Source organism: Delphinapterus leucas, chromosome 3 (genome assembly GCF_059928025.1).
Source record: "Delphinapterus leucas isolate spDelLeu-1000000601 "Yukka" chromosome 3, BTC_Dleu_Yukka2, whole genome shotgun sequence".
In the NCBI taxonomy this organism is placed as follows: domain Eukaryota; kingdom Metazoa; phylum Chordata; class Mammalia; order Artiodactyla; family Monodontidae; genus Delphinapterus; species Delphinapterus leucas.
Genome location: NC_143131.1, coordinates 133,826,373 through 133,851,611, shown reverse-complemented (window position 1 = coordinate 133,851,611; position 25,239 = coordinate 133,826,373). Strand labels below are relative to the sequence as shown.

At 42.3% G+C, this 25,239-nt stretch overlaps 1 protein-coding gene across 1 annotated transcript in view; it reads left to right on the top strand.

Annotated features, from left to right (window-relative positions):
• TIMD4 (T cell immunoglobulin and mucin domain containing 4) overlaps nt 1–3,190 on the top strand; it is a 36,766-nt gene extending 33,576 nt beyond the window's left edge. Inside the window, exon 9 of the mRNA XM_089909615.1 lies at nt 270–3,190. Within this exon, the coding sequence (XP_089765741.1) occupies nt 270–342 (73 nt within the window). The 3' untranslated portion in view covers nt 343–3,190. The remainder of the gene's footprint in view (nt 1–269) is intronic.
• The last annotated feature ends 22,049 nt before the right edge of the window (nt 3,191–25,239 follow it).

Here is a 25,239-nt window from a genome sequence, read left to right as displayed (position 1 = left end):
ATCCTCTTGGTAAATAAACACATTTAGATCATGATTTTATACTTTGCTAATACAGAAACTTTAAATCCCCTTATTATAATAGATTGGCAAAAGCCCTTTATCCCCTGTGGCCTCAGTCTTCCCATCTGTGAAATGTGAGGCTTGGACTGGATGGACTCTGAGCCCTTTTAACTCTAACAGCCCTTGATTAGGTGTTTTATAATCTACCAGCATCCATTCATTCCTGGTCTTGGTGTTTCTCATCATTGGCCTCTCTTCTCTCTTTACAGGCTAGACAGTGTTGGAGAAGGTAAAAATGTACTCGACGAAAGAGAAAATGAAGATGGTCTTTTCACACTCTAACGTGCCCCTTTCTCTTAGGATTGAGGATGACGATATGATGTGTGAATTATCAAAATAAGTCTTAGAATTTTTTTTTTTTTAAAAACCATCTGTTGCCTTGGTGTCACTGATCCAGTCTTGCCTTAGTTTCACAAGCGAAAGTTACCTTAGAGACCACACCTTCTCATGGTTTAATCTGTGTAGCGTCACTGCTAAGTGGTCGTCCACAGTATAATTGAACACCTTCAGTGATGGTGAGCTCACTATCACACCCAAGGAAGTCCATTCAATCTCAGGGCACTTCTGAGACTTGGAAATATTTAGAACAAAGTCTGTGTCCAGATAGCATCTGCCCGCTGGTCCTAGTTGAACTTGTGCTTACACAGAACAGGTCTAAACTCTCTTCTACCTGGTAGCAGTGCTCCAGATACTGAAAGGAGAACCTCATGTTTCTCTAAATTGCCTTGTTTCTGGAGCATGATTTCTGGTCCCTTCCCTACCCTAGTTGCCTTTGCCTTGCATGCATTTGTATCTGTCCTTTTCTGCCCAGCTTTAAGAAATCAGGGCCCCACTCTGGGTATGGTACGAACATCCTTGCGTTATTGATTGTCATCAATAACATATTGGTGATATATTATGTATTGATTGTCATCAATAATGCAGGAAACGACATGGAAACACACCATCATCTTGACTCCCCTCTAAAATGTCTAGGTTTTCTATTATTTTCTGTTCACACCTGAGTATCTTTAGAGGTGACCATAGTGTCACATCTTAATTCTTGCTTGGGGAATTTAATGTTGGAAACAGCCAAGAGTTCATCAGAGAAAATTGTGGTGAATGACATGGATGTTCAAGCAGGGCGGGCACATGGATGTGACAGTGAGTCGGTCCAGATCAGTTTCTCTAAATAAAGCTCATGGTAATTGCCTCCTCAATAAGAATAGGTTTATTTAAACCTACTCTGAGAGCTAGTAGCATGAGGAACCATGGGAGAGAGGTTAAAACAAGCAGTTGATGACTGAATGGAAAGAATGTGCACCTGAGTGAGAGGCCTCTGGTTGGGCAGAAATGTGGAGCGTCAGCCAGAGCTGAAAGAAATTTGTCTGAAATACTTCCTGGTATGTTTGGGGCAGTAACCGCCTTAATGAAATAAGTGCACAGTCTTTCCAGGTAACCATACTTTATATTTCGACTCTCTTGACGTTACTTTTAAGAGAGGGGGAAAAAAGCAGTCTTATGACTTGACTGCTACAGCCTCTAGATTCCTCGAACTGTTCACACGGATCCAGCAGTTAATAAAAACATCCCCCTCTTACCTGAGCACTTGGAGAACGACCTGCCCAGGGCAGCATGCCTTCTGCCTCACTCTTTCGGTGCCGAGGTGAGTGGCAGGTTTGGACTAAGTGAAGGAAATAATTAGCAGCACACTGGTTGCTTCTTTATTTAGCTTGACTTTCTCCTCTGTGTTAACTGAAAATACTGGAAATGACTTGACCAGCCTGTTACATTCAAATTTAGAAACTGGGGGTGGGTGGGTGTGGGGCAGTAGAGGCAGGTGCAGGGCTCCAGTGTCCCCATCTGGAAAATGGAGTGGGACTAGGTGACCTTGTACAAACAGGTTTTAATATTTCACGGGTCACTGAGACTCCCCATCCTAACTTAGCTCATGCTGCCTACCACCTTCCCAAACGACCACCACCAGTGCCATGACCAACTCGGGTCTGCCTAGAAAAGCCGACAGCAAATACCATACCCCCCAAACAGAACATCTCAGCTCAATGAGTATCTTTGTGTTTTGCAAGGGGCCATCTTCAGTCTTTTCCCAACTTTATTTCTGCAGCTCCTTGGTCAGATTCAGAAACATTTAAATGAGTAGTTGTGGTATTTTACAACTGGTAATGGCCTCCAGGACCCTCTAGCCTAGTAGCTCTCAACCTTAGCTGAACACTGCAGTTATCTGGGGAATATTTTGAAATGTCAATTCCTGAGTCCTACCCTTTAGGAGATTCTTTTGTAATTTGGTCTAGGGTGTGGCCTGGGCATCTGATTTTTTTTTTTTTTTTTTTTAATGCTCCAAGTGGCTCTAATGTGCAGCCAGGGCTGAGAACCACTGCTGTTGCTGCGTGGTTCTCAAACGGGGCACTTCAGACCAGCAGCCTGAGTATCACCTGGACCTTGTTAGTCATACACATTCTCATCCCCACACCACACCTACTGACTCAGAAACTCCCAAGTGGAGCCCCGTGATCTGTAGTCGAACAAGTCTTCCAGGTGATTATGATGCACCTTAGAGTTTGAGAACTATGGAAGCATAATAACCCCTAATATGAGGATGGAGATTGTAAGAATATACTCTCCTGTGACCAGGGCTCTGTGCTGGTGGGTGTGGCCATCGGGGCAGTGGGAGTTTCCAGCAGCCAGTGCCCAAGGTCTGGGTGGGCTCCTTGTCAGCCCTCGGTTAAGCTAGCATTACTTCCTGCCTGGACTCTTAGGGTAGCTTCTAACCACCCTCACCAACTTCACTCCTTTCCGTCTTCAATTTGTTCTCCATGCTGTGACAGAGGAATCTTCCCAATGCAGATGTGAGATTCCTATCTCCTGATTCCCACCCAAGGGGGCATAGAGGAAGCACCCTTAGGCTCTGCCCAAGGCTGGGGTGGCAAACTCAGGATGGGCAGGTGATGCGGAGGAGTGAAGCAGAGGGAAGTGACGTGGCCTCTACTGAAATGGAAGCTTGTGTGTCCACTTACAGGCACTAACACTCACACTTAGTATTAAAATAATGTCCTAGGTCTTCCCTGGTGGCGCAGTGGTTGAGAGTCCGCCTGCCGATGCAGGGGACACGGGTTCGTGCCCCGGTCCGGGAGGACCCCACATGCCGCAGAGCGGCTGGGCCCGTGAGCCGTGGCCGCTGAGCCTGCGCATCCGGAGCCTGTGCTCCGCAATGGGAGAGGCCACAACAGTGAGAGGCCCGCGTACGGCAAAAAAATAAAAATAATGTCCTAGGCAAGCAGAACATGGCCAGGAACTAGAACAAGACAGCTAGTTTGAGACTCAAGGGTTTAGGGGGTGGGGAGTGGAAGTCACAGAATGATGAATTAATAAATATATAATTCTTATACTGAGACTCTTTTTTACATCTTTATTGGAGTATAATTGCTTTACAGTGGTGTGTTAGTTTCTGCTTTATAACAAAGTGAATCAGTTATACATATACATATGTTCCCATATCTCTTCCCTCTTGCGTCTCCCTCCCTCCCACCCTCCCTATCCCACCCCTCCAGGCGGTCACAAAACATCGAACTGACCTCCCTGTGCTATGCGGCTGCTTCTCACTAGCTGTCTACCTTACGTTTGGTAGTGTATATAGGTCCATGCCTCTCTCTCACTTTGTCACAGCTTACACTTCCCACTCCCCATATCATCAAGTCCATTCTCTAGCAGGTCCGTGTCTTTATTCCTGTCTTACCCCTAAGTTCTTCATGACATTTTTTTCTTAAATTCCATATATATGTGTTAGCATACGGTATTTGTCTTTCTCTTTCTGACTTACTTCACTGTGTATGACAGACTCTAGGTCTAGCCACCTCATTACAAATAGCTCGATTTCGTTTCTTTTTATGGCTGAGTAATATTCCATTGTATATATGTGCCACATCTTCTTTATCCATTCATCCGATGATGGACACTTAGGTTGTTTCCATCTCCAGGCTATTGTAAATAGAGCTGCAATGAACATTTTGGTACATGACTCTTTTTGAATTATGGTTTTCTATACTGAGACTCCTTGATCCGCGGAGTTTGCTGGGGCACTTGTTCCTCTTTCCCTCTCTGTGCATTCAGGATGAGTTGGTAGCAGTCTACAAACAACTCCCTAGTATCTATTGCGTAGGGGGCCCAGAAGAGAGAATCACTTCCCTTAAGGAGCCTAAAAATCTAAATGAGACAAAACCCACCAGGGAAATGCAGTAGAAGGGAATCAGAGTCGTGTTTTTATTACCACAAGGAAGGACTTTGATGGCGACAGGGCTCTTACAGTTGATGTTTACATGGTGGGACCACAGTCAAACCTTGAGGATTTAAAGCAACCTAATTCTGCAACCTCCACCTTGGCCTTTCTAGACTAAAAGAAATGGATAACATCCCATCCTTAAAGAGCGTTTGCTGTGTTCTGGGTGCTCCTCTACCAAGTGCATCAAGGCAGTTTCTCATTGAATCCTCACAGCTGCCCCATGAAACAATATATTACTCCCGAGAAAACAGAAGCAGAGAGAGGTGAAGAAATTTGCTCAAGGTCACATAGTCCTACCCGCTGTGACAGAGCCGCGTCTGGAAACCAGGCCTGAAGGACTCCAGGCTCTTCACCACTACCCCATACTTCACAGGGATGGCCCTCGTTTAACACTTCAAGCATTTGAAACTGAGACGCTGACCCGTGTTGGTCCGAAATGGGTTTTAGTTTACTCAGGTCCATGGCAACCTGAGTGTTGGGATGCTTCTCCAATGCCGACCCCTTTAGAGCTCAATCTTCCCTTGCCCCCTGTATTAGTTATGCAGGATCTTATTTGCATTTGCGGAGGAAGCTGCTAGTAGAGAAGATGGCAGGAACCTTAAGGAACCTGGCAGAAGCCAGGTGGACCCACTGAAATGGGAATGTGTTGAACTAAGTCATGAAGAGCTGAAGTCAGGTGTCAGCGGGCTTAATGAAAGGTTAACAGGAATCCGGCAGTGGGTGGCTGGCGAGGCTCTTTGTCTCTCTAAAGAAAAACGAAAAGTTAAGTGGGCTCCCTGCGTGGAGGGAGGAAACCACTTGTAACCAAAAGGCTGGATCTGAAATAGAGTTTCATTTAGATTTGTCCGCATGTTACAGTCTTAAGGAAAAAAAAAAACAAAACCAAGCACCGTCAGTTCTCGGCTCTCTGAGCACTAAAGGACAGCAAAGGGAAGTGTTCCCGAATATGATGAATGCTCATGCTGCTGTGGAGGAGCCTGGAGAGACCTGGAGATGGCTGCTCGGAAAACAGAAGGTGGGTTCACTTTCTAACTGCGCTGAAAAGGTGTACTTCTGCTGTAGCTTTATCCGTGTTGCATAAGCAGTCGGGGGACGGGGAAACAGGAAAGACGCTACACACCCTTCGATTCAACTCTCATTTCTTAGTGGATGAAACTGAGACCCAGAGAGGGGGAATGAGTTACCCCAGGCTACACAGGGAACCAGTGCTAGAGCAGAGACCTAAACCATGTAACCCTAGATTGACCTCTACGGCCCTGGTATAAACTTGTTCTTGGAATTTTCTAATTTCACCTGCCTGATTAGTTACCCTTTGAAGTCACATTCTTTAAGTTCTTGTTGGGCATGCAACTCCGCATTTCTTTTCCATAAACTATCTTTCGCAGCACACACTTGACCCTGAGGTGGACTTCTTTTCTCAGAAAGAGGAATCGGAACGCTGAAGTGCAAAGCTCGTCTGTTGCTCTCTTAGGGACGCCGCCATTAACTAGGGTGGCCAGCTTGTCCCAGTTTTTTGTTTTTTGTTTTGCGGTACACGGGCCTCACTGTTGTGGCCTCTCCCGTTGCAGAGCGCAGGCTCCGGACGCACAGGCTCAGCGGCCATGGCTCACGGGCCCAGCCGCTCCGCGGCATGTGGTATCTTCCCGGACCGGGGCACAAACCCGTGTCCCCTGCACTGGCAGGCGGACTCTCAACCACTGCACCACCAGGGAAGCCCTGCCCCAGTTTTAACACTCAAAATCCTTGCATGCGAGAACCTCCCCTCGGTCCCCGACAAACTGGGATGGTTTGTCAACCCAAGTCCATAACTAAATTAGAGATCAAAGACAACAACCCTCTGAGCTCTTTCATTCACTGCCCCAGCTCTTGACTTTATTGCAGGGATTATTTTTTTTCTGTGACTTTGCAATTGGACCCAAGGGGAATTTAATTTCAGATCCAGCATTAGAATAGACTGCAAAATCTAGTTTCTAGACTCTTGCCATGCAAACTGTGGGCCTCAGACAAATATTGTCACCACCTGGGAGCTAGTTAGTAATGCAGAATATCAGTCCCACTCCAGACCCTCAAAATCTGCATTTAAATAAGGCCTCTGTGTGATTCACATGCACATTAAAGATTGGGAAGTACTTGTCTAAACCACTGATTTTCAAACTTGGCTATACACTGGAATCTTGTGGGGAGCTTAAAGTCCTGAAGCTGGACTCCCCTCTGCACTCTTGGTTTAATTGGCATGGGGGAGACCTGGGCTTCAGGAGATTTTAAAGCACCTCAGGTACTTCTAATATACGGCCATGTTTGCAAACCACTATTTTAAAGGAAGGACAGCTTTGCACCAGAAAGTAATGATGCTAATTAATCAGGTTAACCTTTGGCCTAAATTATAGGTTTATGTGAGTCTAGTCCAAGAAATGATCAATAAAATTGTTCAAGAAGATCTGAGGAGACAAGATAATGACCTCAATGTCCCAATTACTGTGGACATGAGGCCCATTAACGTAATTAAAAACCAAGATGTAATATTTGGTTTGTGGAAAGCGATAATGAGAAAACAGAAAAGATAAACAGAGAAGTAATGTCTGGGTGGGGGACAGGGTAGTGCTATGAATCTCTTCAGAGGTATCAGAGGCATAATAAGGAGATGGCACAAAGGTGATAAGAGAAACATGGAGGATGGGTTAAGTGGAAACCTTTGTTGCAGAACAAGGAACTTGGTCAAAAGGCAACTCTCTGCCCTCCGGTACCTAAATATAATGGGAGATGCTGTATATATGTGAATTTGGTGAAGGGAGTATTTCCATCCAAGGGAGTACATTCTACAATCCTTGTAGAGCCAGGTGGTTAGTGACATTCTTTAGTTGGCAATGAGATATTAGAGTCTCTGTGACTTCCCTTGACTCTTCCTGCATCCCAGGCAGGAAGGAAGAAGTAGATGGGAAATGGGACTTTTTCCCTAATATGACACTTATCTTTTGTCAAAAAGGGAAATGTTTCATAGAGTTTACCAGAAGACCTCCGCATATATTTCACTGGGTCACAGGCCCACCCTTAGGCAAGAGGGACTGAGGCTGTGCACATTGCCGTTCAGCCAAAACTTAGGATCAGTCAGCATGGAAGAAACTGGGAATGGCTGTTGGACAAACAGTCTTGATTTCTACCACATTCACTCATCTAACAAAATCGTATTGGGTGTCTCTTATGTGCCAAAGGGCCGTGTTGGGTGCTGGGGTATAACGATGAACTAGACAGACCTGCCTGGTCCCTGTTCCCAGACAGCTTACAGTCTACAAAGCCATTTCCGTCTTTATTATACTAAATGCATAGTACAAAAATTTAAATCATTTCTAATGTACCTGAGAGGCAAAAAGAACGAAGAGAGAAAAAAGAATGAAAGTTTGGAATTCTGCATGCACACTTCCTGGAAGCTGTGGAACTGTGCCTTTGATGCAAGTGTCCGGCGTCAATGCAGGATGGGGGTAGAAACATTCTGCCCTAGGAGGTGATGGCCAATTAGAGTGAAAATTCTTAGCTACCGTGAAACTTTGTAAGCTCAGTAGAGAGTGGTCAGCTTGGTAAAAGTGCAGTGTTAGAGTAATGGAAATGACCACTTCTGTATTTCTATGCTGCTTCATACTTTTCTAAGCATTTGCAAACACATAGCAGTCTGTGTCAGAGGAAGGGTGCATCTCCATTTTATAAAGGAGAAAAAGGGAAGCACAGAGAGGTCCAGTGACATTCCAGGTTCCCTCTATCGTGAATGAGAGCTAGAATCAAGCGCCCTCAATCCAGGAGTCAATATCATCTTCATGGGGTGCCTGCCATGTGCACCTAGCTTTGCACTTGGACCTACTCACAGGGCCAGCACCCAGCACCAACATGATTTCAGCACTTCTGTGTGCCAGGCACTACCCTAAGCACTTTATTTATTTTTATTTTTTTTACATCTTTATTGGAGTATAATTGCTTTACAATGGTGTGTTAGTTTCTGCTCTATAACAAAGTGAATCAGTTATACATATACATATGTTCCCATATCTCTTCCCTCTTGCGTCTCCCTCCCTCCCACCCTCCCTATCCCACCCCTCTAGGCGGTCACAAAGCACCGAGCTGATCTCCCTGTGCTATGCGGCTGCTTCCCACTAGCTATCTACCTTACGTTTGGTAGTGTATATATGTCCATGCCACTCTCTCGCTTTGTCACAGCTTACCCTTCCCCCTCCCCATATCCTCAAGTCCATTCTCTAGTAGGTCTGTGTCTTTATTCCTGTCTTACCCCTAGGTTCTTCATGACATTTTTTTTCTTAAATTCCATATATATGTGTTAACATACGGTATTTGTCTTTCTCTTTCTGACTTACTTCACTCTGTATGACAGACTCTAGGTCTAGCCACCTCATTACAAATAGCTCAATTTCGTTTCTTTTTATGGCTGAGTAATATTCCATTGTATATATGTGCCACATCTTCTTTATCCATCCATCTGATGATGGACACTTAGGTTGCTTCCATCTTCTGGACCCTAAGCACTTTAAATGCACTATTTTATTTAATCATAACAACGTCTCTATGAGGGAGCTGCCACTTTTATCCGTTTGATAGATGAGGAAATGGAAGCTCAGATACAAAAAGTAGCTTGTCTGCAGTCGAGCTGGATTCAAATTCTGGAGCAGCTCCAAAGCCCAGGGCCTTAGCCCCTGTGCCCTGGCCCCTCCAGATCCATAAAGTACCATGGTGATCTCTCAATGATTATACTAGTGTGTGAGGTGGAAAGGGCTATTCAGCTGGAAGTTGTAGGTTTCCCCATAATAACTTCAGGAAAATCAGGTGTTCTCCCTGCCTACGTCTGTCTGAATACAACCAGACCTGGAAATAGGAGTAGGGGGAATGTAAAGGACATGAAGCCAGAGGGTCTTTGGGCCTGGGCCTCACGTTCTCGAAGAGACTAGAGTTTAGATTTACCACCAAATGAGGCTATGTTTTCAGGCATAGAGATTGGATGATCAGGATTGAACATTTAACATATGCTCCAAAATGGCCTCCTCCCTCCCTTTGAAGATATAACCTGAGAGACAGAAACAAAACAGAAAGAGAAAGGAAGTGGCCTGGAGAGCCTGCCGTCCTCCTCCCTGGCCTTGCCCGTATGCCGCCTTTTATCTCTGTTCTCCAGCCGGTTATCTCTCTTCCCTGGGCTCTGCTCTCTTTCATTCCCCCTGCTCTTCCCTCTGAGATGCCTTCAGCATCTTATCTTCCTTCAGCAGCTCCATCAACAAAGTCCTATCATTTTTTTTCTCCTGATTCAGGATGCCTCTGCATCATTTTATTCTATTCCTCTGAGCTTTGGTTTTCAATCTCTTTCTAAACTTAATCTCAGATCCTTCTTCACTGAGATGAAAAACAAAAAAAACCGAATGAGATTACACAACCTGACAATACCTTCTGACTGGGGGATCAAGATAATTAGAAAAGACAGCAGAGTCTTGCTTCCCCGTAACGCCCTGGACATGCCATGGTGAAATAAGTTTTTAATTAACCAAAGACTCACCAACAACTAATGCTACAATCTCCTCTTCATCCACCACCTTTTTAAAACAATGGTTGAAAAATTCTGTGACACGTTGGTATATGGAAAGAGCACAGGTCTTGGAGTCAACCTGGCCCAGAACCTGAAGCTGCTCTTGCCTGGCTGGGTGGCCCAGGACAAGTCGTTTGGTTTCTCTTAGTCTGAGTTTCATCACCTGTAAATTGGGAATAATAATGGGACCCTCCTCATAAGTAAGCATTAAATGTAGCAATGCTAGGAAAGCACTGGCACAGGGTGGGTGCTCCATAAATAGTTGGTGCCGTTGTCCTAGTTCCCTCTCCAGCCCCAGCAAGTTCAGAGTCTATGTTTAGTAAAACTTGCTGGCAGGACCTGCATAGCCCCCAGTGAGGATAGATCCTGGGCATCATGTTGAACCTGGGGGCTTCCAGCCTATCTCAGAAGCTGTGTGAATGATTTGTGGTTCTCATACTTTAGAGAGCCTAAGAATCATCTGGGAACATGTTAGAATACGTATACCTGGGTCCAACCCCCAGGAGATGCTGATTCAGTGAGTCTGGAATTGGGTCCTACTACTTGCGTTTTTATAACCTCGCTTGGTGGAGTTCTGAAGCAGGGGGCACAGACGCTTTGAAGGTGGCTCAGAAGCTCACGATCAAACAGCGCTCCTGTTAGCCATCCCGATTCCTGACCCCCCTGCCTTGCCATTCTTTTCTGAACTCTGACCCTGCTTTATCTTTGTCTGTGGGCCCTGTGCTCAGCTCTGATTTTGCTCTTTTGTGGTCAACTCTGGTTGACCCCAGGGCATTGCCCACTTCAGCTGTGGTTCTTACTCTCAGCTGTTGCTCCTGGTTCACAGCTAATTTTCATGAACACCTCTAAGTTTTGGCTTTTGGTTTAATCCTGTTTTCCATCCTAAATTCCTCTAAGGTGATGCTGGCACTCTTGTGGCTTCTGCACATCTGTTGACAGTTGTCATTTGCTGTCGTCTCCTGCCTCTCATTTGTGTCTTTGGTACCAGCCACCCCTTTGGATTTCCAGTATGATGGAGAATCTTGGACCATGGCAAGGGCATCATTTCAAACTTGAGTCATGATTTAAAAACACCAGGAATGTGGAATGTAGACAATGCATTGAATGTTTATGTTAAAGTAGGCTGGGTAATTTTCTATTTGAATTTTAAATCCATCTTATCCGTATTGGTTCATTGTGGGGCTTTTCTACGGCCAGCAAATGATGAAGACTATACGAAAATGCTCTGGTTTCTGCCTGGATTCTTACTTTTTAAAAAAAAAATTGTGGTAATACATATATACCATAAAAGTTGCCATTTTATCCATTTTTAATGTACAATTCAGTGGAAGTAATTACATTACAACGTTGTAGAAATTTATGTACGTTATCTATTTTCAAATCTTCTTCATCATCCAAAAAGAAAGTCAGTAACAGTTAAGCAATAACTCCCATTACCCCTTCCCTCAGCCCCTGGCAACCACCATTCTACTTTCTGTCTGAAATTGCCTATTCTAGATATTTCATATAAGTGGAATAATATTTGTCCTTCTTTGTATGGCTTTTTCATATAGTGTAATGTTTTTAAGTTTCACCCATGTTGTACCATGTATCAGAACTTCATTCCTTTTTATGGATGAATAACATTCCATTGTATGTATACACCACGTTTTGTTTATCCGTTCATCTGTTGATAGACACTTGCGGTGTTTCCACTGTTTGGCTATAATAGTGCAATGATCATGGGTGTACAAGTATCTGTTAAAGTCTCTGCTTAAGATTTTTGGGGTATATAACTAAGATGAAATTGCTGGGTCATATGGTAATTCTGTGTTTAGCTTTCTGAGGAACTACCATGCCGTTTGGCTCAGTGGGTTCACCATTTTATATTCCCACCCCCAATGTACAAGCGTTCCAATTGTTCTACAACCTCACCAACACTTTTTACTTTCCTTAAAAATGAAAAAAAAGAAACCAAAAAACAACACTTAGCCATTCTAGTAGGTGTGAGGTGGTATCTGCTGGTTTTGAATGATGTTGAACCTATTTTCATATGCTTGTTGGTCATTTGTGTATCTTCTTTGGAGAAATATCTGTTTACGTCCTTTTCCTATTTTACAATTGGGTTTGTCTTTTTGTTGTTGAGTTGTAGGAATTCTTTATGTTCAATATATTCTGGATATTCATTTCTTACCAGGTACATGATTTGAAAATATTATCTCCCATTCTGTAGGTTGTCTTTTCACTTTCTTGATAATGTCCTTTGCACAAAAGTTTTTAATTTTGATAAAGTTCATTTCGCCAATTTTTTCTTCTGTTGCTTGTTATCTTCGTGTCATATTTAAGAATCCGTTTCCAAATCCAAGGTAATGAAAATATACCCGAATGTTTTCTTCTGAGAGTGTTTTGGCTTAGTCTTTTGCTGTTGTTGTGGAAGTATAGTTGATTTACAACGTTGTGTCAGTTTCAGGTGTACAGCAAAGTGATTTAGTTACATATATATATTCCACTACTTGAGGTCTTTTCAGCTTTGTTTCTGTTGTCCCTTGTCTCCATAGGTTCTTACTCATGTTGTCTTAATTTCTTGTACGCCTGGCTATCTTGATTGTATGGAGATTATTGCATTTGGAAATTATTGGTATAAATAATTTGAGTCCCAGTATAATGTGATCTTCTCCAGAAAGAACCTTTTGAATTTGCTTCTGCCAGGCATTTTGTGTGTCACCAGTCTAGGACTACCATAATTCAAGTTCAATGCTTGAAGGTTTATGGATTACTTAGATCACTTGGTGTGAGGTTGCAAGCCCATATGACAACAGGTTCACCCTTATCCTGAAGGTATAGCCCTTTTTGTCCTAGCTTATACTGGATAGTGGTTTATCGAAGTCCCTAACTTTGGTGAATTCTAGACCTTGATACTTTTCCTCTAACTTCATCAGGTAACCCAAACCACAGTTTTGCAGATATCCCTTCCAGATTGGAAAATGCCTTTATGGCCAAAGAAACTTTGAGTTCTAGACTTACTTCTCTGGTTTAGCATATTCTTTACTTTTAGGCCTAGTGATTTTTCATTGTTTTGTTAGCCCTTTGGTAGTTGATGAAAGAATATTTTAAAATATTTTGTTCAGGTTTTTTGTGTCTTTAATTGGATGGTTGGCCTAAATTATCTAATCAATATTACCTAATCAACTGATTGTCCTCGCAAATGTTTATTTCACCAATAGCCTTGCCAGTGCCAATCATTGTCAAATTTATCATTTTCTTTGAAACAAAGATAAACAGAACAAAACGTTATATTTAGTTCCACAATAAGACTCTAGTGTCTACTTAATAGCCTGCCTTGATTTATTTTCAATCCAAAAAGTCTATTTCCTGGTATGTTGATATATTTAACCTGAAGGAGACTAGACCAAAGGGGATTTGATGTCTGTATACAAACAGTTGAAGGACTGCCATTGGGAAGAGGAAGCAGTCTTGTTCTGTGTGATTCTGGAATGCAAAGTTAGGACTGGGAATGGAAATTCCAAAAATCAGTTTATATCTAATGAAAGGAGTGCTTTACTAGAACAACTTAGAATAATGATCAGTGGTGAATATTGTGGAGAGTAGGATTTTGGTCACCAAACATTCATTTGTTCTGCTTTTCCATTTGGACTGATTCCTTCGATATCTCTCTTCTTCCCTTTCATTATAGTTCCGCTGCAGCTGACTCATCCCCCCGCAACCATGGCACGTAAACCGAGCCTGAGGTATCAGAACACTGCGTAGACCTGCCCCACCCCTCTCAATCCACTGAGCAGGGATGGATTGCTGCTGGGGTTTTTTTCCTTTCTTGGGTATTTGCACTATTTGTGGAGCAGGTTTTTCTATGCGGGAGCCACTTTTTTTTGTACAGGGGTAAGCTGGGGTTTTTCAGGGAGCCCTACTTGGTGTCTCCTTCCTCATTTTCTTTTCTCAATCTATGCAAGCGACTCTGGCCTCCATCATCTCCTGAGAGGCCAGAGGGCTGCCACCCCAGCTCTTGGGCCCAGGGGTAACGCTTCCTAGAGGGAGGGCACGCTAGTTCTCTGGTGTGGCCTGAGGCATGGGTGTGTGTGGGCAGGGGTAGGTGCAGGGGAGAGATGGCGAGGACTATTGTTGTCCTTTGGAGCTTGGTAAGGAAGGTGGGCCTAGGGCTTGGCAAGTGCCACTTCTGGCAGGTTTAGAAATTTCCAAATAAATCTTTGTTTATTGGTGGTTAAAAAAAAAAAAAGAAGAAAAAAAAAGTTCGAAGATGACGATTCCAACGAGAAGTTGTTTGATGACGATGCCAGTGACAAGTTGTTTGAAGATTCTCATGAGAGAGGGACTGTGGGTGATTTAGGGAATGTTAAGGAGGAAGGGCCCCTGTCCACAGGCAGCAGCTTTGTCCTCAGTAGTGACGACGACGATGACGACGCTGTTTAATCCCTTAAACTTGCTTTGTAGGGTGATTCCGCCATCTCCATTTTGCCTCTGCTCCAGGGTAATTACCAGTAGTGTTACGTGAACGTGTGCATACAGGTAGGATGCCCTCAGATTAATGCAGTGAAGTGTTCATGGTTACCTGTACTTAACGATTTTAAATATATGTGAACAAGTCAACTAGATTCTTATCTCTTGTCAGATTTGTTAAGCGCATGCAGAATAATATTTTTTAAAGTATTCTGATTGAAGTTTGTGATATTCAAAAATTTAAAAAGCCACAAGTTAGGCCAATTAGAGCCAAAAAGAAACAATTCTGAGTTTCCTTTGAGTTATCCAGGGTGATGATCTTTACCTGCTGGCCCTGAAGGACGGAATAGAAGGCTGCAGCTGCCATTGTGCCATCACAAGGAGAGTCTACTTGAGAGAAAGAGGAGCTAAGAATAAATATGGGAAAAAAGAACAAACCCTGGTGACATTGGTTAAGTCTTGATTATGCCAAGACTGAAAGTATGGACTTAGACTCCTCATGCTCCGAGATATGGGCAATAAATTCCCATTTTGCTTAAGCTAGTTTGGATTGGGTTTTCTGCCATTTGAAATGGAAAGATTTTTAACTAAAATGGGTAGTAAACCCCCCATTTACAGTAGTGTTTACACAGAAGAGGATGACCAGCCTTCAGAGTAGGGATGGAGGGGATACCCAGATTATGTGAAAGGTTGGCTTTGAGGACTTCCGGCTCTCAATTCTTGGCTTCTCCCAAACTCTCCTTTATTTGCTTTTGTTCTGCCCAGTGGGCTAGTAGTTTCAAAGAGACTCCAAGAAGACTGTGTTGGCTATCCCTCAGGACTGAGCAATATAGAAGTAAATACATGTCCAGGCCTGGGATGCATATTTAATGGAGAAATACATAATGTTTAATCCTGAAATGAATGATTTATAGAAAGTTGGATTATTCACTTTGCACTTAATTTAGTTGTTTTGTTTAGCCAAAGCAAGGCTTCCTGACAGGAGTTTCATCATAGTCTTGGCTGAGTAATGAGTTTCTTTGCCAAGATGAATTATTGATTAGCCCTTTGTATCAGCTGCCTGGCAAATTAATGAAAACTGTTTCATTTTAAAGGTGTACATATTCAGACATATGTGCACAAAAGAAGTTTTGAGTACTGTACTTTAACTCTGCATTGGTTAATCATCCCATGAGTATTTATGGATATGAGTTATATCACGGTGTTGGGTTATTTTTAGACCCAAATAAATAATAGTTCCCATCTGTAGATATAAATATTTTCTCTCCTTTTGTTGTTATAATTATATATATTTTAGGTCCAGATGTTTAATTTCTTTTAAAAAATTTCTTTTCAAATAAACTGAAATATCAAGTACTTAATGATGACTTAACATTTATATGATGTGTTTAATTTTGTAAAATGTTTTATCTCAACTTCCCCAATGTATAATAGTTAATTAACACTTAGCATGTACCAAGCACTTTGCTAGGAACATTACATGGGTTATATTATTTAATTCTCACACCACTCTACAAACTAGCTACTATTATTGTTCCCGTCTTATAGTTGAAGAAGTTAAAGTCTTGGGAGGGCAATTAGCTTACCCAGAACTACAAAGACTCACATAGGCATAAACCAGGGCATAAACCCAGATGTCCTGACCCTGGAAGCCAAGCTTTTAACCCATATCCTAAATAAATGCTCCAAATCCCATGGGTATTACAAATTTAATATCGCCATCTGCATGGGAATCTCACATTCTATCAGTAATCTTTGTGAAGTTATGTCATTATTATCCCTGTTTATCAGGGGAGGAAATTAAGACACAGAGATAAAATGACAAGGCAACTAGTCACATGGCTTTCTATTTGGCTATAACACCTTTCATCATCAAGAGAAATCAAAGTATTATCTCTAGATTAGATAGGACTTTCACTGAGGCAAGAAATCATTCTTTTGAGTCCCTTCACAATACTTCATACAGTTATAATGGAAATAAAATGTAAACAATAAGGCAAATGTAAAAAAAATTAAAGTATTTCTTTTTCTCTAAATCAGACTGTAAACCTATAATCTAGGAGCCTGTAGGGAAAGTAAATTTCAATCATTTTGGGAGGCTCCCCTCCCTTTCCCAGGGGTCATATCCAAGTTTTGGAGACATGAGTTGTTGCCAGAAAGCGGGGGAAATATTCCTTTATTTTTAATCCATCACAGCCTCCACTGAAATCTCCATTACCAAACCTGAGTGGGGAGAGTGGGGTCTCTTGAATACAAATGTCTCAGTTGCTTTTGTGCCAAGCTTGTTCTGAGAATATTTGTTTACCCAGGTGGGATCTCCAACTCATCTGGTCCTCCCAGGCAGGCATTCCCCTCTCCAAGAACAGACCACATCTCTTAAACCCCACAGGGCAAAGGTCTCCACAATTTTGTGGATTATCTCCGTCTCCTTGCCCATACTTGGGGCATCTCATCTTTTTTTCTCTTGCTTTAACCTTTCTGTTGCATTGACACTGCCCTCTCTCTGCCCTTATTGCCACCCTCCAAATTTGAAAACAAGTACAAGATCCAGGAAAAGAGAAGTTAACAATGTTCTGAGGACAACTTCTTCTCTTAACTTTGCAACACAAACTTCCCCAGAAGCATGGCAGCACACAAGTCCCACCACCTGCTCTGGGTGCCATGATAAGACAAACAGAAAGAAGAAAACATGAACATTCTCAATAAACATTCTGCCATGTGATGCGATCCTTTCACTTCCTTCTCAAAGAAGAGAACCAGCAAAACAGCCATGATTGAATCCTGCCCTCTTCCACATCCAGAATACTGATTTCAAGTCCATGTGCTGCTCTTTATTTTTTTTTTTATAAATAGATTTTTATTTATTTTTTTAACATCTTTATTGGAGTATAATTGCTTTACATTGTTGTGTTAGTTTCTGCTGTATAACAAAGTGAATCAGCTATATGTATACATATATCCCCATATCCCCTCCCTATTGCGCCTCCGTCCCACCCTCCCTATCCCACCCCTCTAGGTGATCACAAAGCACTGAGCTGATCTACCCCTGCGATGCAGCTGCTTCCCACTAGATATCTATTTTACATTTGGTAGTATATATATGTCCATGCCACTCTCTCACTTCGTCCCAGCTTACCCTTCCCCCTCCCCGTGTCCTCAAGCCCATTCTCTACGTCTGCGTCTTTATTCCTGTCCTGTCCCTAGGTTCTTCAGAACCTTTTTTTTTTAAGATTCCATATATAAGTGTTATCATACAGTGTTTGTTTTTCTCTTTCTGACTTCCTTCACTCTGTATGACAGACTCTAGGTCCATCCACCTCACTACAAATAGCTCAATTTTGTATCTTTTTATGGCTGAGTAATATGCCATTGTATATATGTGCCACATCTTCTTTATCCATTCATCTGTTGATGGACACTTAGGTTGCTTCCGTGTCCTGGATATTGTAAATAGTACTGCAATGAACATTGTGGTACATGACTCTTTTTGAATTATGGTTTTCTCAGGGTATATGCCCAGTAGTGGGATTGCTGGGTCATATGGTAGTTCTAGTTTTAGTTTTTTCAGGAACCTCCATACAGTTCTCCATAGTGGCTGTATCAATTTACATCCCACCAACCGTGCAAGAGGGTTCCCTTTTCTCCACACCCTCTCCAGCATTTATTGTTTGTAGATTTTTTGATGATGGCCATTCTGACCGGTGTGAGGTGATACCCCATTGTAGTTTTGATTTGCATTTCTCTAGTGATTAATGATGTTGAGCATCCTTTCATGTGTTTTTTGGCAATCTGTATATCTTCTTTGGAGAAATGTCTGTTTAGATCTGCCCATTTTTGGATTGGGTTGTTTGTTTTTTTGGTATTGAGCTGCATGAGCTATACAAAAAACTTGTATATTTTAGAGATTAATCCTTTGTCAATTGCTTCATTTGCAAATATTTTCTCCCATTCTGAGGGTTGTCTTTTCGTCTTGTTTATGGTTTCCTTTGATGTGCAAAAGCTTTGAAGTTTCATTAGGTCCCATCTGTTTTATTTTTGTTTTTATTTCCATTTCTCTAGGAGGTGGGTCAAAAAGGATCTTGCTGTGATTTATGTCAAAGAGTGTTCTTCCTATGTTTTCCTGTAAGAATTTTATAGTGTCTGGCCTTACATTTAGGTCTTTAATCCATTTTGAGTTTATTTTTGCATATGGTGTTAGGAAGTGTTGTAATTTCATCTTTTACATGTAGCTGTCTGGTTTTCCCAGCACCACTAATTGAAGAGGTGTCTTTCTCCATTATATAGTTTTGCCTCCTTTATCAAAGATAAGGTGACCATATGCGTGTGGGTTTATCTCTGGGCTTTCTATCCTGTTCCATTGATCTATATTTCTGTTTTTGTGCCTGTACCATACTCTCTTGATTACCGTAGCTTTGTAGTGTAGTCTGAAGTCAGGAGGCCTGACTCCTCCAGTTCCATTTTTCTTTCTCAAGATTGCTTTGGCTATTCAGGGTCTTTTGTGATTCCATACAAATTGTGAAATTTTTTGTTCTAGTTCTGTGAAAAATGCCAGTGGTAGTTTGATAGGGATTGCATGGAATCTGCAGATTGCTTTGGGTAGTCTAGTCATTTTCATAATGTTGATTCTTCCAATGCAAGAACGTGGTATATCTCTCCATCTGTTTGTATCATCTTTAATTTCTTTCATCAGTGTCTTATAGTGTTCTGCTTACAGGACTTTTGTCTCCTTAGGTAGGTTTATTCCTAGGTATTTTATTCTTTTTGTTGCAATGGTAAATGGGAGTGTTCCCTTACTTTCTCTTTCAGATTTTTCATCATTAGTGTATAAGAATGCAAGAGATTTCTGTGCATTAATTTTGTATCCTGCTACTTTACCAAATTCCTTGATTAGCTCTAGTAGTTTTCTGGTAGCATCTTTAGGATTCTCTATATATAGTATCACGTGATCAGCAAAAAGTGACAGTTTTACTTCTTCTTTTCCAATTTGGATTCCTTTTATTTCTTTTTCTTCTCTGATTGCTTGGCTAAAACTTCCAAAACTATGTTGAATAATAGTGGTGAGAGTGGGCAACCTTGTCTTGTTCCTGATCTTAGTGGAAATGGTTTCAGTTTTTTGTTTTTTTTTTTTGCGGTACATGGGCCTCTCGCCGTTGTGGCCTCTCCCACTGCAGAGCACAGGCTCCGGACGCACAGACTCAGTGGCCATGGCTCACGGACCCAGCCACTCCGTGGCATGCGGGATCCTCCCGGACCAGGGCACGAACCCATGTCCCCTGCATCAGCAAGTGGACTCTCAACCACTGCGCCACCAGGGGGACGATGTTGGCTGTGTGTCATATATGGCCTTTATTATGTTGAGGAAAGTTCCCTCTATGCCTACTTTCTGGAGGGTTTTTATCATAAATAGGTGTGGAATTTTGTCGAAAGCTTTTTCTGCATCTATTGAGATGATCACATGGCTCTTATTCTTCAATTTGTTAATATGGTGTATCACATTGATTGATTTGCATATACTGAAGAATCCTTGCATTCCTGGGATAAACCCCACTTGATCATGGTGTACAATCCTTTTAATGTGCTGTTGGATTCTGTTTGCTAGTATTTTGTTGAGGATTTTTGTATCTGTGCTCATCAGTGATATTGGCCTGTAGTTTTCTTTCTTTGTGACATCTTTGTCATAGAATGAGTTTGGGAGTGTTCTTCCCTCTGCTATATTTTGGAAGAGTTTGAGAAGGATAGTTGTTAGCTCTTCTCTAAATGTTTGATGGAATTCACCTGTGAAGCCATCTGGTCCTGGGCTTTTGTTGGAAGATTTTTAATCACAGTTTAAAATTCGCTGCTTGTGAGTGGTCTGTTTTTATTTTCTGTTTCTTCTTAGTTCAGTCTCAGAAGGTTGTGCTTTTCTAAAAATTTGTCCATTTCTTCCAGGTTGTCCATTTTATTGGCATGTAGTTGCTTGTGGTAATCCCTCAGGATCCTTTGTATTTCTGCAGTGTCAGTTGTTACTTCTCCTTTTTCATTTCTAGTGCTGTTGATTTGAGTCTTCTCCCTTTTTTTCTTGATGAGTTTGGCTAATGGTTTATCAATGTTGTTTATCTTCTCAAAGAACCAACTCTTAGTTTTATTGATCTTTGCTATTGTTTCCTACATTTCTTTTTATTTCTGATCTGCTCTTTACGATTCCTTTCCTTCTGATAACTTTCGGTTTTTTTGTTCTTCTTTCTCTAATTGCTTTAGATATAAGGTTAGGTTGTTTATTTGAAATTTTTCTTGTTTGTTGAGGTAGGATTGTATTGCTATAAACTTGCTCTTAGAACTGCTTTTGCTGCATTCCCATAGGTTTTGGGTAGTTGTGTTTTCATTGTCATTTGTCTCTAAGTTTTTTTGATTTCCTCTTTGATTTCTTCAGTGATCTCTTGGCTATTTAGTAGTGTTTAGCCTCCTGTATTTTTACAGTTTTTTTTTCCTGGAATTGATATCTAGTCTCGTAGTGTTGTGGCCAGAAAAGATGTTTGATATGATTTCAACTTTCTTAAATTTACCAAGGCTTGATTTGTGACCCAAGATATGCTCTAACCTGGAGAATGTTCCATGAGCACATGAGGAGAAAGTGTATTCTGTTGTTTTTGGATGGAATGTCCTATAAATATCAGTTAAGTCCATCTTGTTTAATGTGTCATTTAAAGCTTGTGTTTCCTTATTTATTTTCATTTTGGATGATCTGTTCATTGGTGAAAGTGAGGTGTTAAAGTCCCCTACTATTATTGTGTTTTTGTCGATTTCCCCTTTTATGGCTGTTAGCACGTGCCTTATGTATTGAGGTGCTCCTATGTTGAGTACGTAAATATTTACAATTGTTATATGTTCTTATTGGATTGATCCCTTGATCATTATGTAGTTTCCTAGTCTCCTGTAGTAGTCTTTATTTTAAAGTCTATTTTGTCTGATATGAGAATTGCTACTCCAGCTTTCTTTTGATTTCCATTTGCATGGAATATCTTTTGCCATCCCCTCACTTTCAATTTGTATGTGTCTCTAGGTCTGAAGTGGGTCTCTTGTAGACTGCATATATATGGGTCTTGTTTTTGTATCCACTCAGCCAGTCTATGTCTTTCTGGTTGGAGCATTTAATCCATTTCCATTTAAGGCTATTATCGATATGTATGTTCCTAATACAATTTTCTTAATTGTTTTGGGTTTGTTTTTGTAGGTCTTTCCCTTCTCTTGTGTTTCCTGCCTAGAGTAGTTCCTTTAGCATTTATTGTAAAGCTGGTTTGGTGGTGCTGAATTCTCTTATCTTTTGCTTGTCTGTAAATATTTTAATTTCTCCATCGAATGTGAATGAGATCCTTGCTGGGTAGAGTAATCTTGGTTGTAGTTTTTTCCCTTTCATCACTTTAAATATGTCCTGCCAGTCCCTTCTGGCTTGCAGAGTTTCTGCTGAAAGATCAGCTGTTAACCTTATGGGGATTCCCTTATATGTTATTTGTTACTTTTCCCTTGCTGCTTTTAATTTTTTTTCCTTGTATTTAACTTTTGATAGTTTGATTAATATGTGTCTTGGCCTGTATCTCTCCTTGGATTTATCCTGTATGGGACTCTCTGTGCTTCCTGGACTTGATTGACTATTTCTTTTCCCATGTTAGGGAAGTTTTCAACTATTGTCCCTTAAAACATTTTCTCAGATGCTTTCTTTTTCTCTTCTTCTTCTGGGACCCCTATAATTTGAATGTTGGTGCATTTAATGTTGTCCCAGAGGTCTCTGAGACTGTCCTCAATACTTTTCATTTCTTTTTTCTGCTGTGCGGTTGTTATTTCCATTATTTTATCTTTCAGCTCACTTATCCGTTCTTCCGCCTGTGTTATTCTGCTACTGATTCCTCATAGAAAATTTTAATTTCATTTACTGTGTTTTTCATCATTGCTTGTTTGCTCTTTAGTTCTTCTAGTTCCTTGTTAAACGTTTCCTGTATTTTCTCCATTCTATTTCCAAGATTTTGGATCATCTTGACTATCATTACTCTGAATTCTTTTTCAGGTAGACTGCCTATTTCCTCTTCATTAGTTTGGCCTGGCGGGTGTTTACCTTGCCGCTTCATCTGCTGCATATTTCTCTGTCTTCCCATTTTGCTTAACTTACTGTGTTTGGGGTCTCCTTTTTGCAGACTGCAGGTTCGTAGTTCCTGTTGGTTTTGGTGTCTGCCCCCAGTGGGTAAGGTTGGTTCAGGGGCTTGTGTAGGCTTCCTGGTTGAGGGAACTGGTGCCTGTGTTCTGGTGGGTGGGGCTGGATCTTGTCTTTCTGGTGGGCAGGGCTGCATCCGGTGGTGTGTTTTGGCGTGTCTGTGTACTTAGTATGATTTTAGGCTGCCTCTCTGCTAATGGGTGGGGTTGTATTCCTTTCGCTAGTTTTTTGGCCTGAGGCGTCCAGCACTGGAGCTTGCTGGCCCTTGGTTGGAGCTGGGTCTTAGTGTTTAGATGGAGATCTCTGGGAGAGCTCTCACCGATTGATATTACATGGGGCCAGGGGGTCTCTGGTGGTCCAATGTCCTGAATTTGGCTCTCCCACCTCAGAGGCTTAGGCCTGACACCTGCCCAGAGCACCAAGACCCTGTCAGCCACATGGCTCAGAAGAAAAGGGAGAAAAAAGAAAGAATAATAATAATAAATACACAAATAGATAAATAAAAAAAATATTGCAGTAGGATATTAAAAAATTATTAAAATTTTAAAGTAATAAAAAAAAGAAGAGAGCAACCAAACCAATAAACAAATCCACCAATGATAACAAGCACTAAAAACTATACTAAGATAAACATAAAAATCAGAAACAAGTCAGTCACAGACAGCAAACTCCAAGTCTACAGTTGCTCCCAGTGTCCACTGCCTCAATTTTGGGTTGATTTGTTGTCTGTTCAGGTATTCCACAGATGCAGGTTTCCTCAAGTAGATAGTAGGGATTTAATCCACTGCTCCTGAGGCTGCAGGGAGAAATTTCCCTTTCTCTTCTTTGTTCCCACAAGTTCTGGGTTTCAGCTTTGGTTTTGGATCCGCCTTTGCGTGTAGCTTGCCCTCAGGCTTCTGTTCCCACCCAGACAGGAAGGGGTGAAAGCAGTGGCTGATTTGGGGGCTCTGGCTCACTCAGGCCAGGAGGAGGGAGGGGTACAGTTGTTATAATTGGAAATGTGGGGTGAGCCAGCTGTTTCAGAGGCTGAGGTGACATTGCAACAGCCTGAGGCATGCCATTTGTTCTCCTGGGGAAGTTGTCCCTGGATCACGGGACCCTGGCAGCGGTGGGCTGCACAGGCTTTCTGGAGGGGAGGTGTGCTTAGTGACCTGTGCTTGCACACTGAATTCTTGGTGGCTGCAGCAGCAGCGTTAGCGTTTCATGCCCGTCTCTGGGGTCTGAGCTGATAGGGGCAGCTTGCGCCTGTCTCTGGAGCTCGTTTAGATGGTGCTCTGAATCCCCTCTCCTCACGCACTCCAAAACAATGGTCTCTTGCCTCTTCGGCAGCTCCAGACCTTTTCCTGGACACACTCCTGGCTAGCTGCGGCACATTAGCCCCCTTCAGGCTGTGTTCACGCCGCCATCCCCAGTCCTCTCCGTGGGATCCAACCTCTGAAGCCGGAGCCTCAGCTCCCAGCCCCCACCCGTCCCAGCGGGTGAGCAGACAAGCCTCTTGGGCTGGTGAGCGCTGGTCGGCACCGATCCTCCGTGCGGGAATCTCTCTGCTTTGCCCTCTGCACCCCTGTTGCTGCGTTCTCGTCCGTGGCTCCAAAGCTTCCCCCCACCTCTACCCCCCATCTCCACCAGTGAAGGGGCTTCCTAGTGTGTGGAAACTTTTCCTCCTTCACAGCTCCCTCCCAGAGGTGCAGGTCCTGTCCCTATTCTTTTGTCTCTGTTTTTTCTCTTTTCTTTTGCCCTACCCAGGTACATGGGGAGTTTCTTGCCTTTTGGGAAGTCTGAGGTCTTCTGCCAGCGTTCAGTAGGTGTTCTGTAGGAGTTGTTCCACGTGTAGATGTATTTTTGATGTATTTTTGGGGAGGAAGGTGATCTCCACTTCTTATTCCTCTGCCATCTTGAAGGCCCCCCCTCTGTGCTAGTCTTTAAAAGGGTTGTGAGCCTACTAAAGAAATTTTAAACATCTTAAGAGGAACTGGGGATGCTTAACTAGAGAACAAAAGCTAGAAGCCTATGCTAAAGAAGAGGGGTGCTGAGGGGCTTAGAAGAAGAGGCAGTCCCAGTACATAAAAGTGACCAGAAAGCAGATCTGTGATCCATAACCTCAAGGAAACTTCTAGAGAGCAGGTGGAATGGTTTTGCTAATAATGGTGATATTCAGGGCCTGAAGGCTAAGGTGTCAGGGTATTATAAAAGGGATATTTAAATATAATTTAGGGTACTTGATCTTTAAGGATCAAGTTTAAAGAGACATTTTACCCTGGATTCTGTGTTTAAAGTAATCAGCTATACTGATAGCCGCTGTGGCTTGTGGAAAACCAAGATGGTTATCCCTACATGACAAATACCAAAAAAGCTAAACTATTTCATCTTCGCAGATTCTGTAGGTATGCATGTGTGTGTGTTAGCTGTTTTTCTGGGAAGGAGCCAGATACCTCAAGGAAAGCTCAGGCTTCCTGACCTCTGTGTCTTTGGAGTTACTAAGGGGGCTCCCTGAAGCAGTCAGGGAGATGCAGACCAGCTGGCCCCAATTAAATGTAGGGTCTTCTGGCGGAGTGATGGGCGGCTAGGCCCAACTAGGAAAGCCAAAAAGATCTAAAGAGGCTCTGGCACAGGTGCCCTGTGTAATCCAGTGGTCAATAAAGGGAGAAATTGAAGGGCATTTTTATCTGTGATCTGGAGACGTCTTAGTGGAGGTTA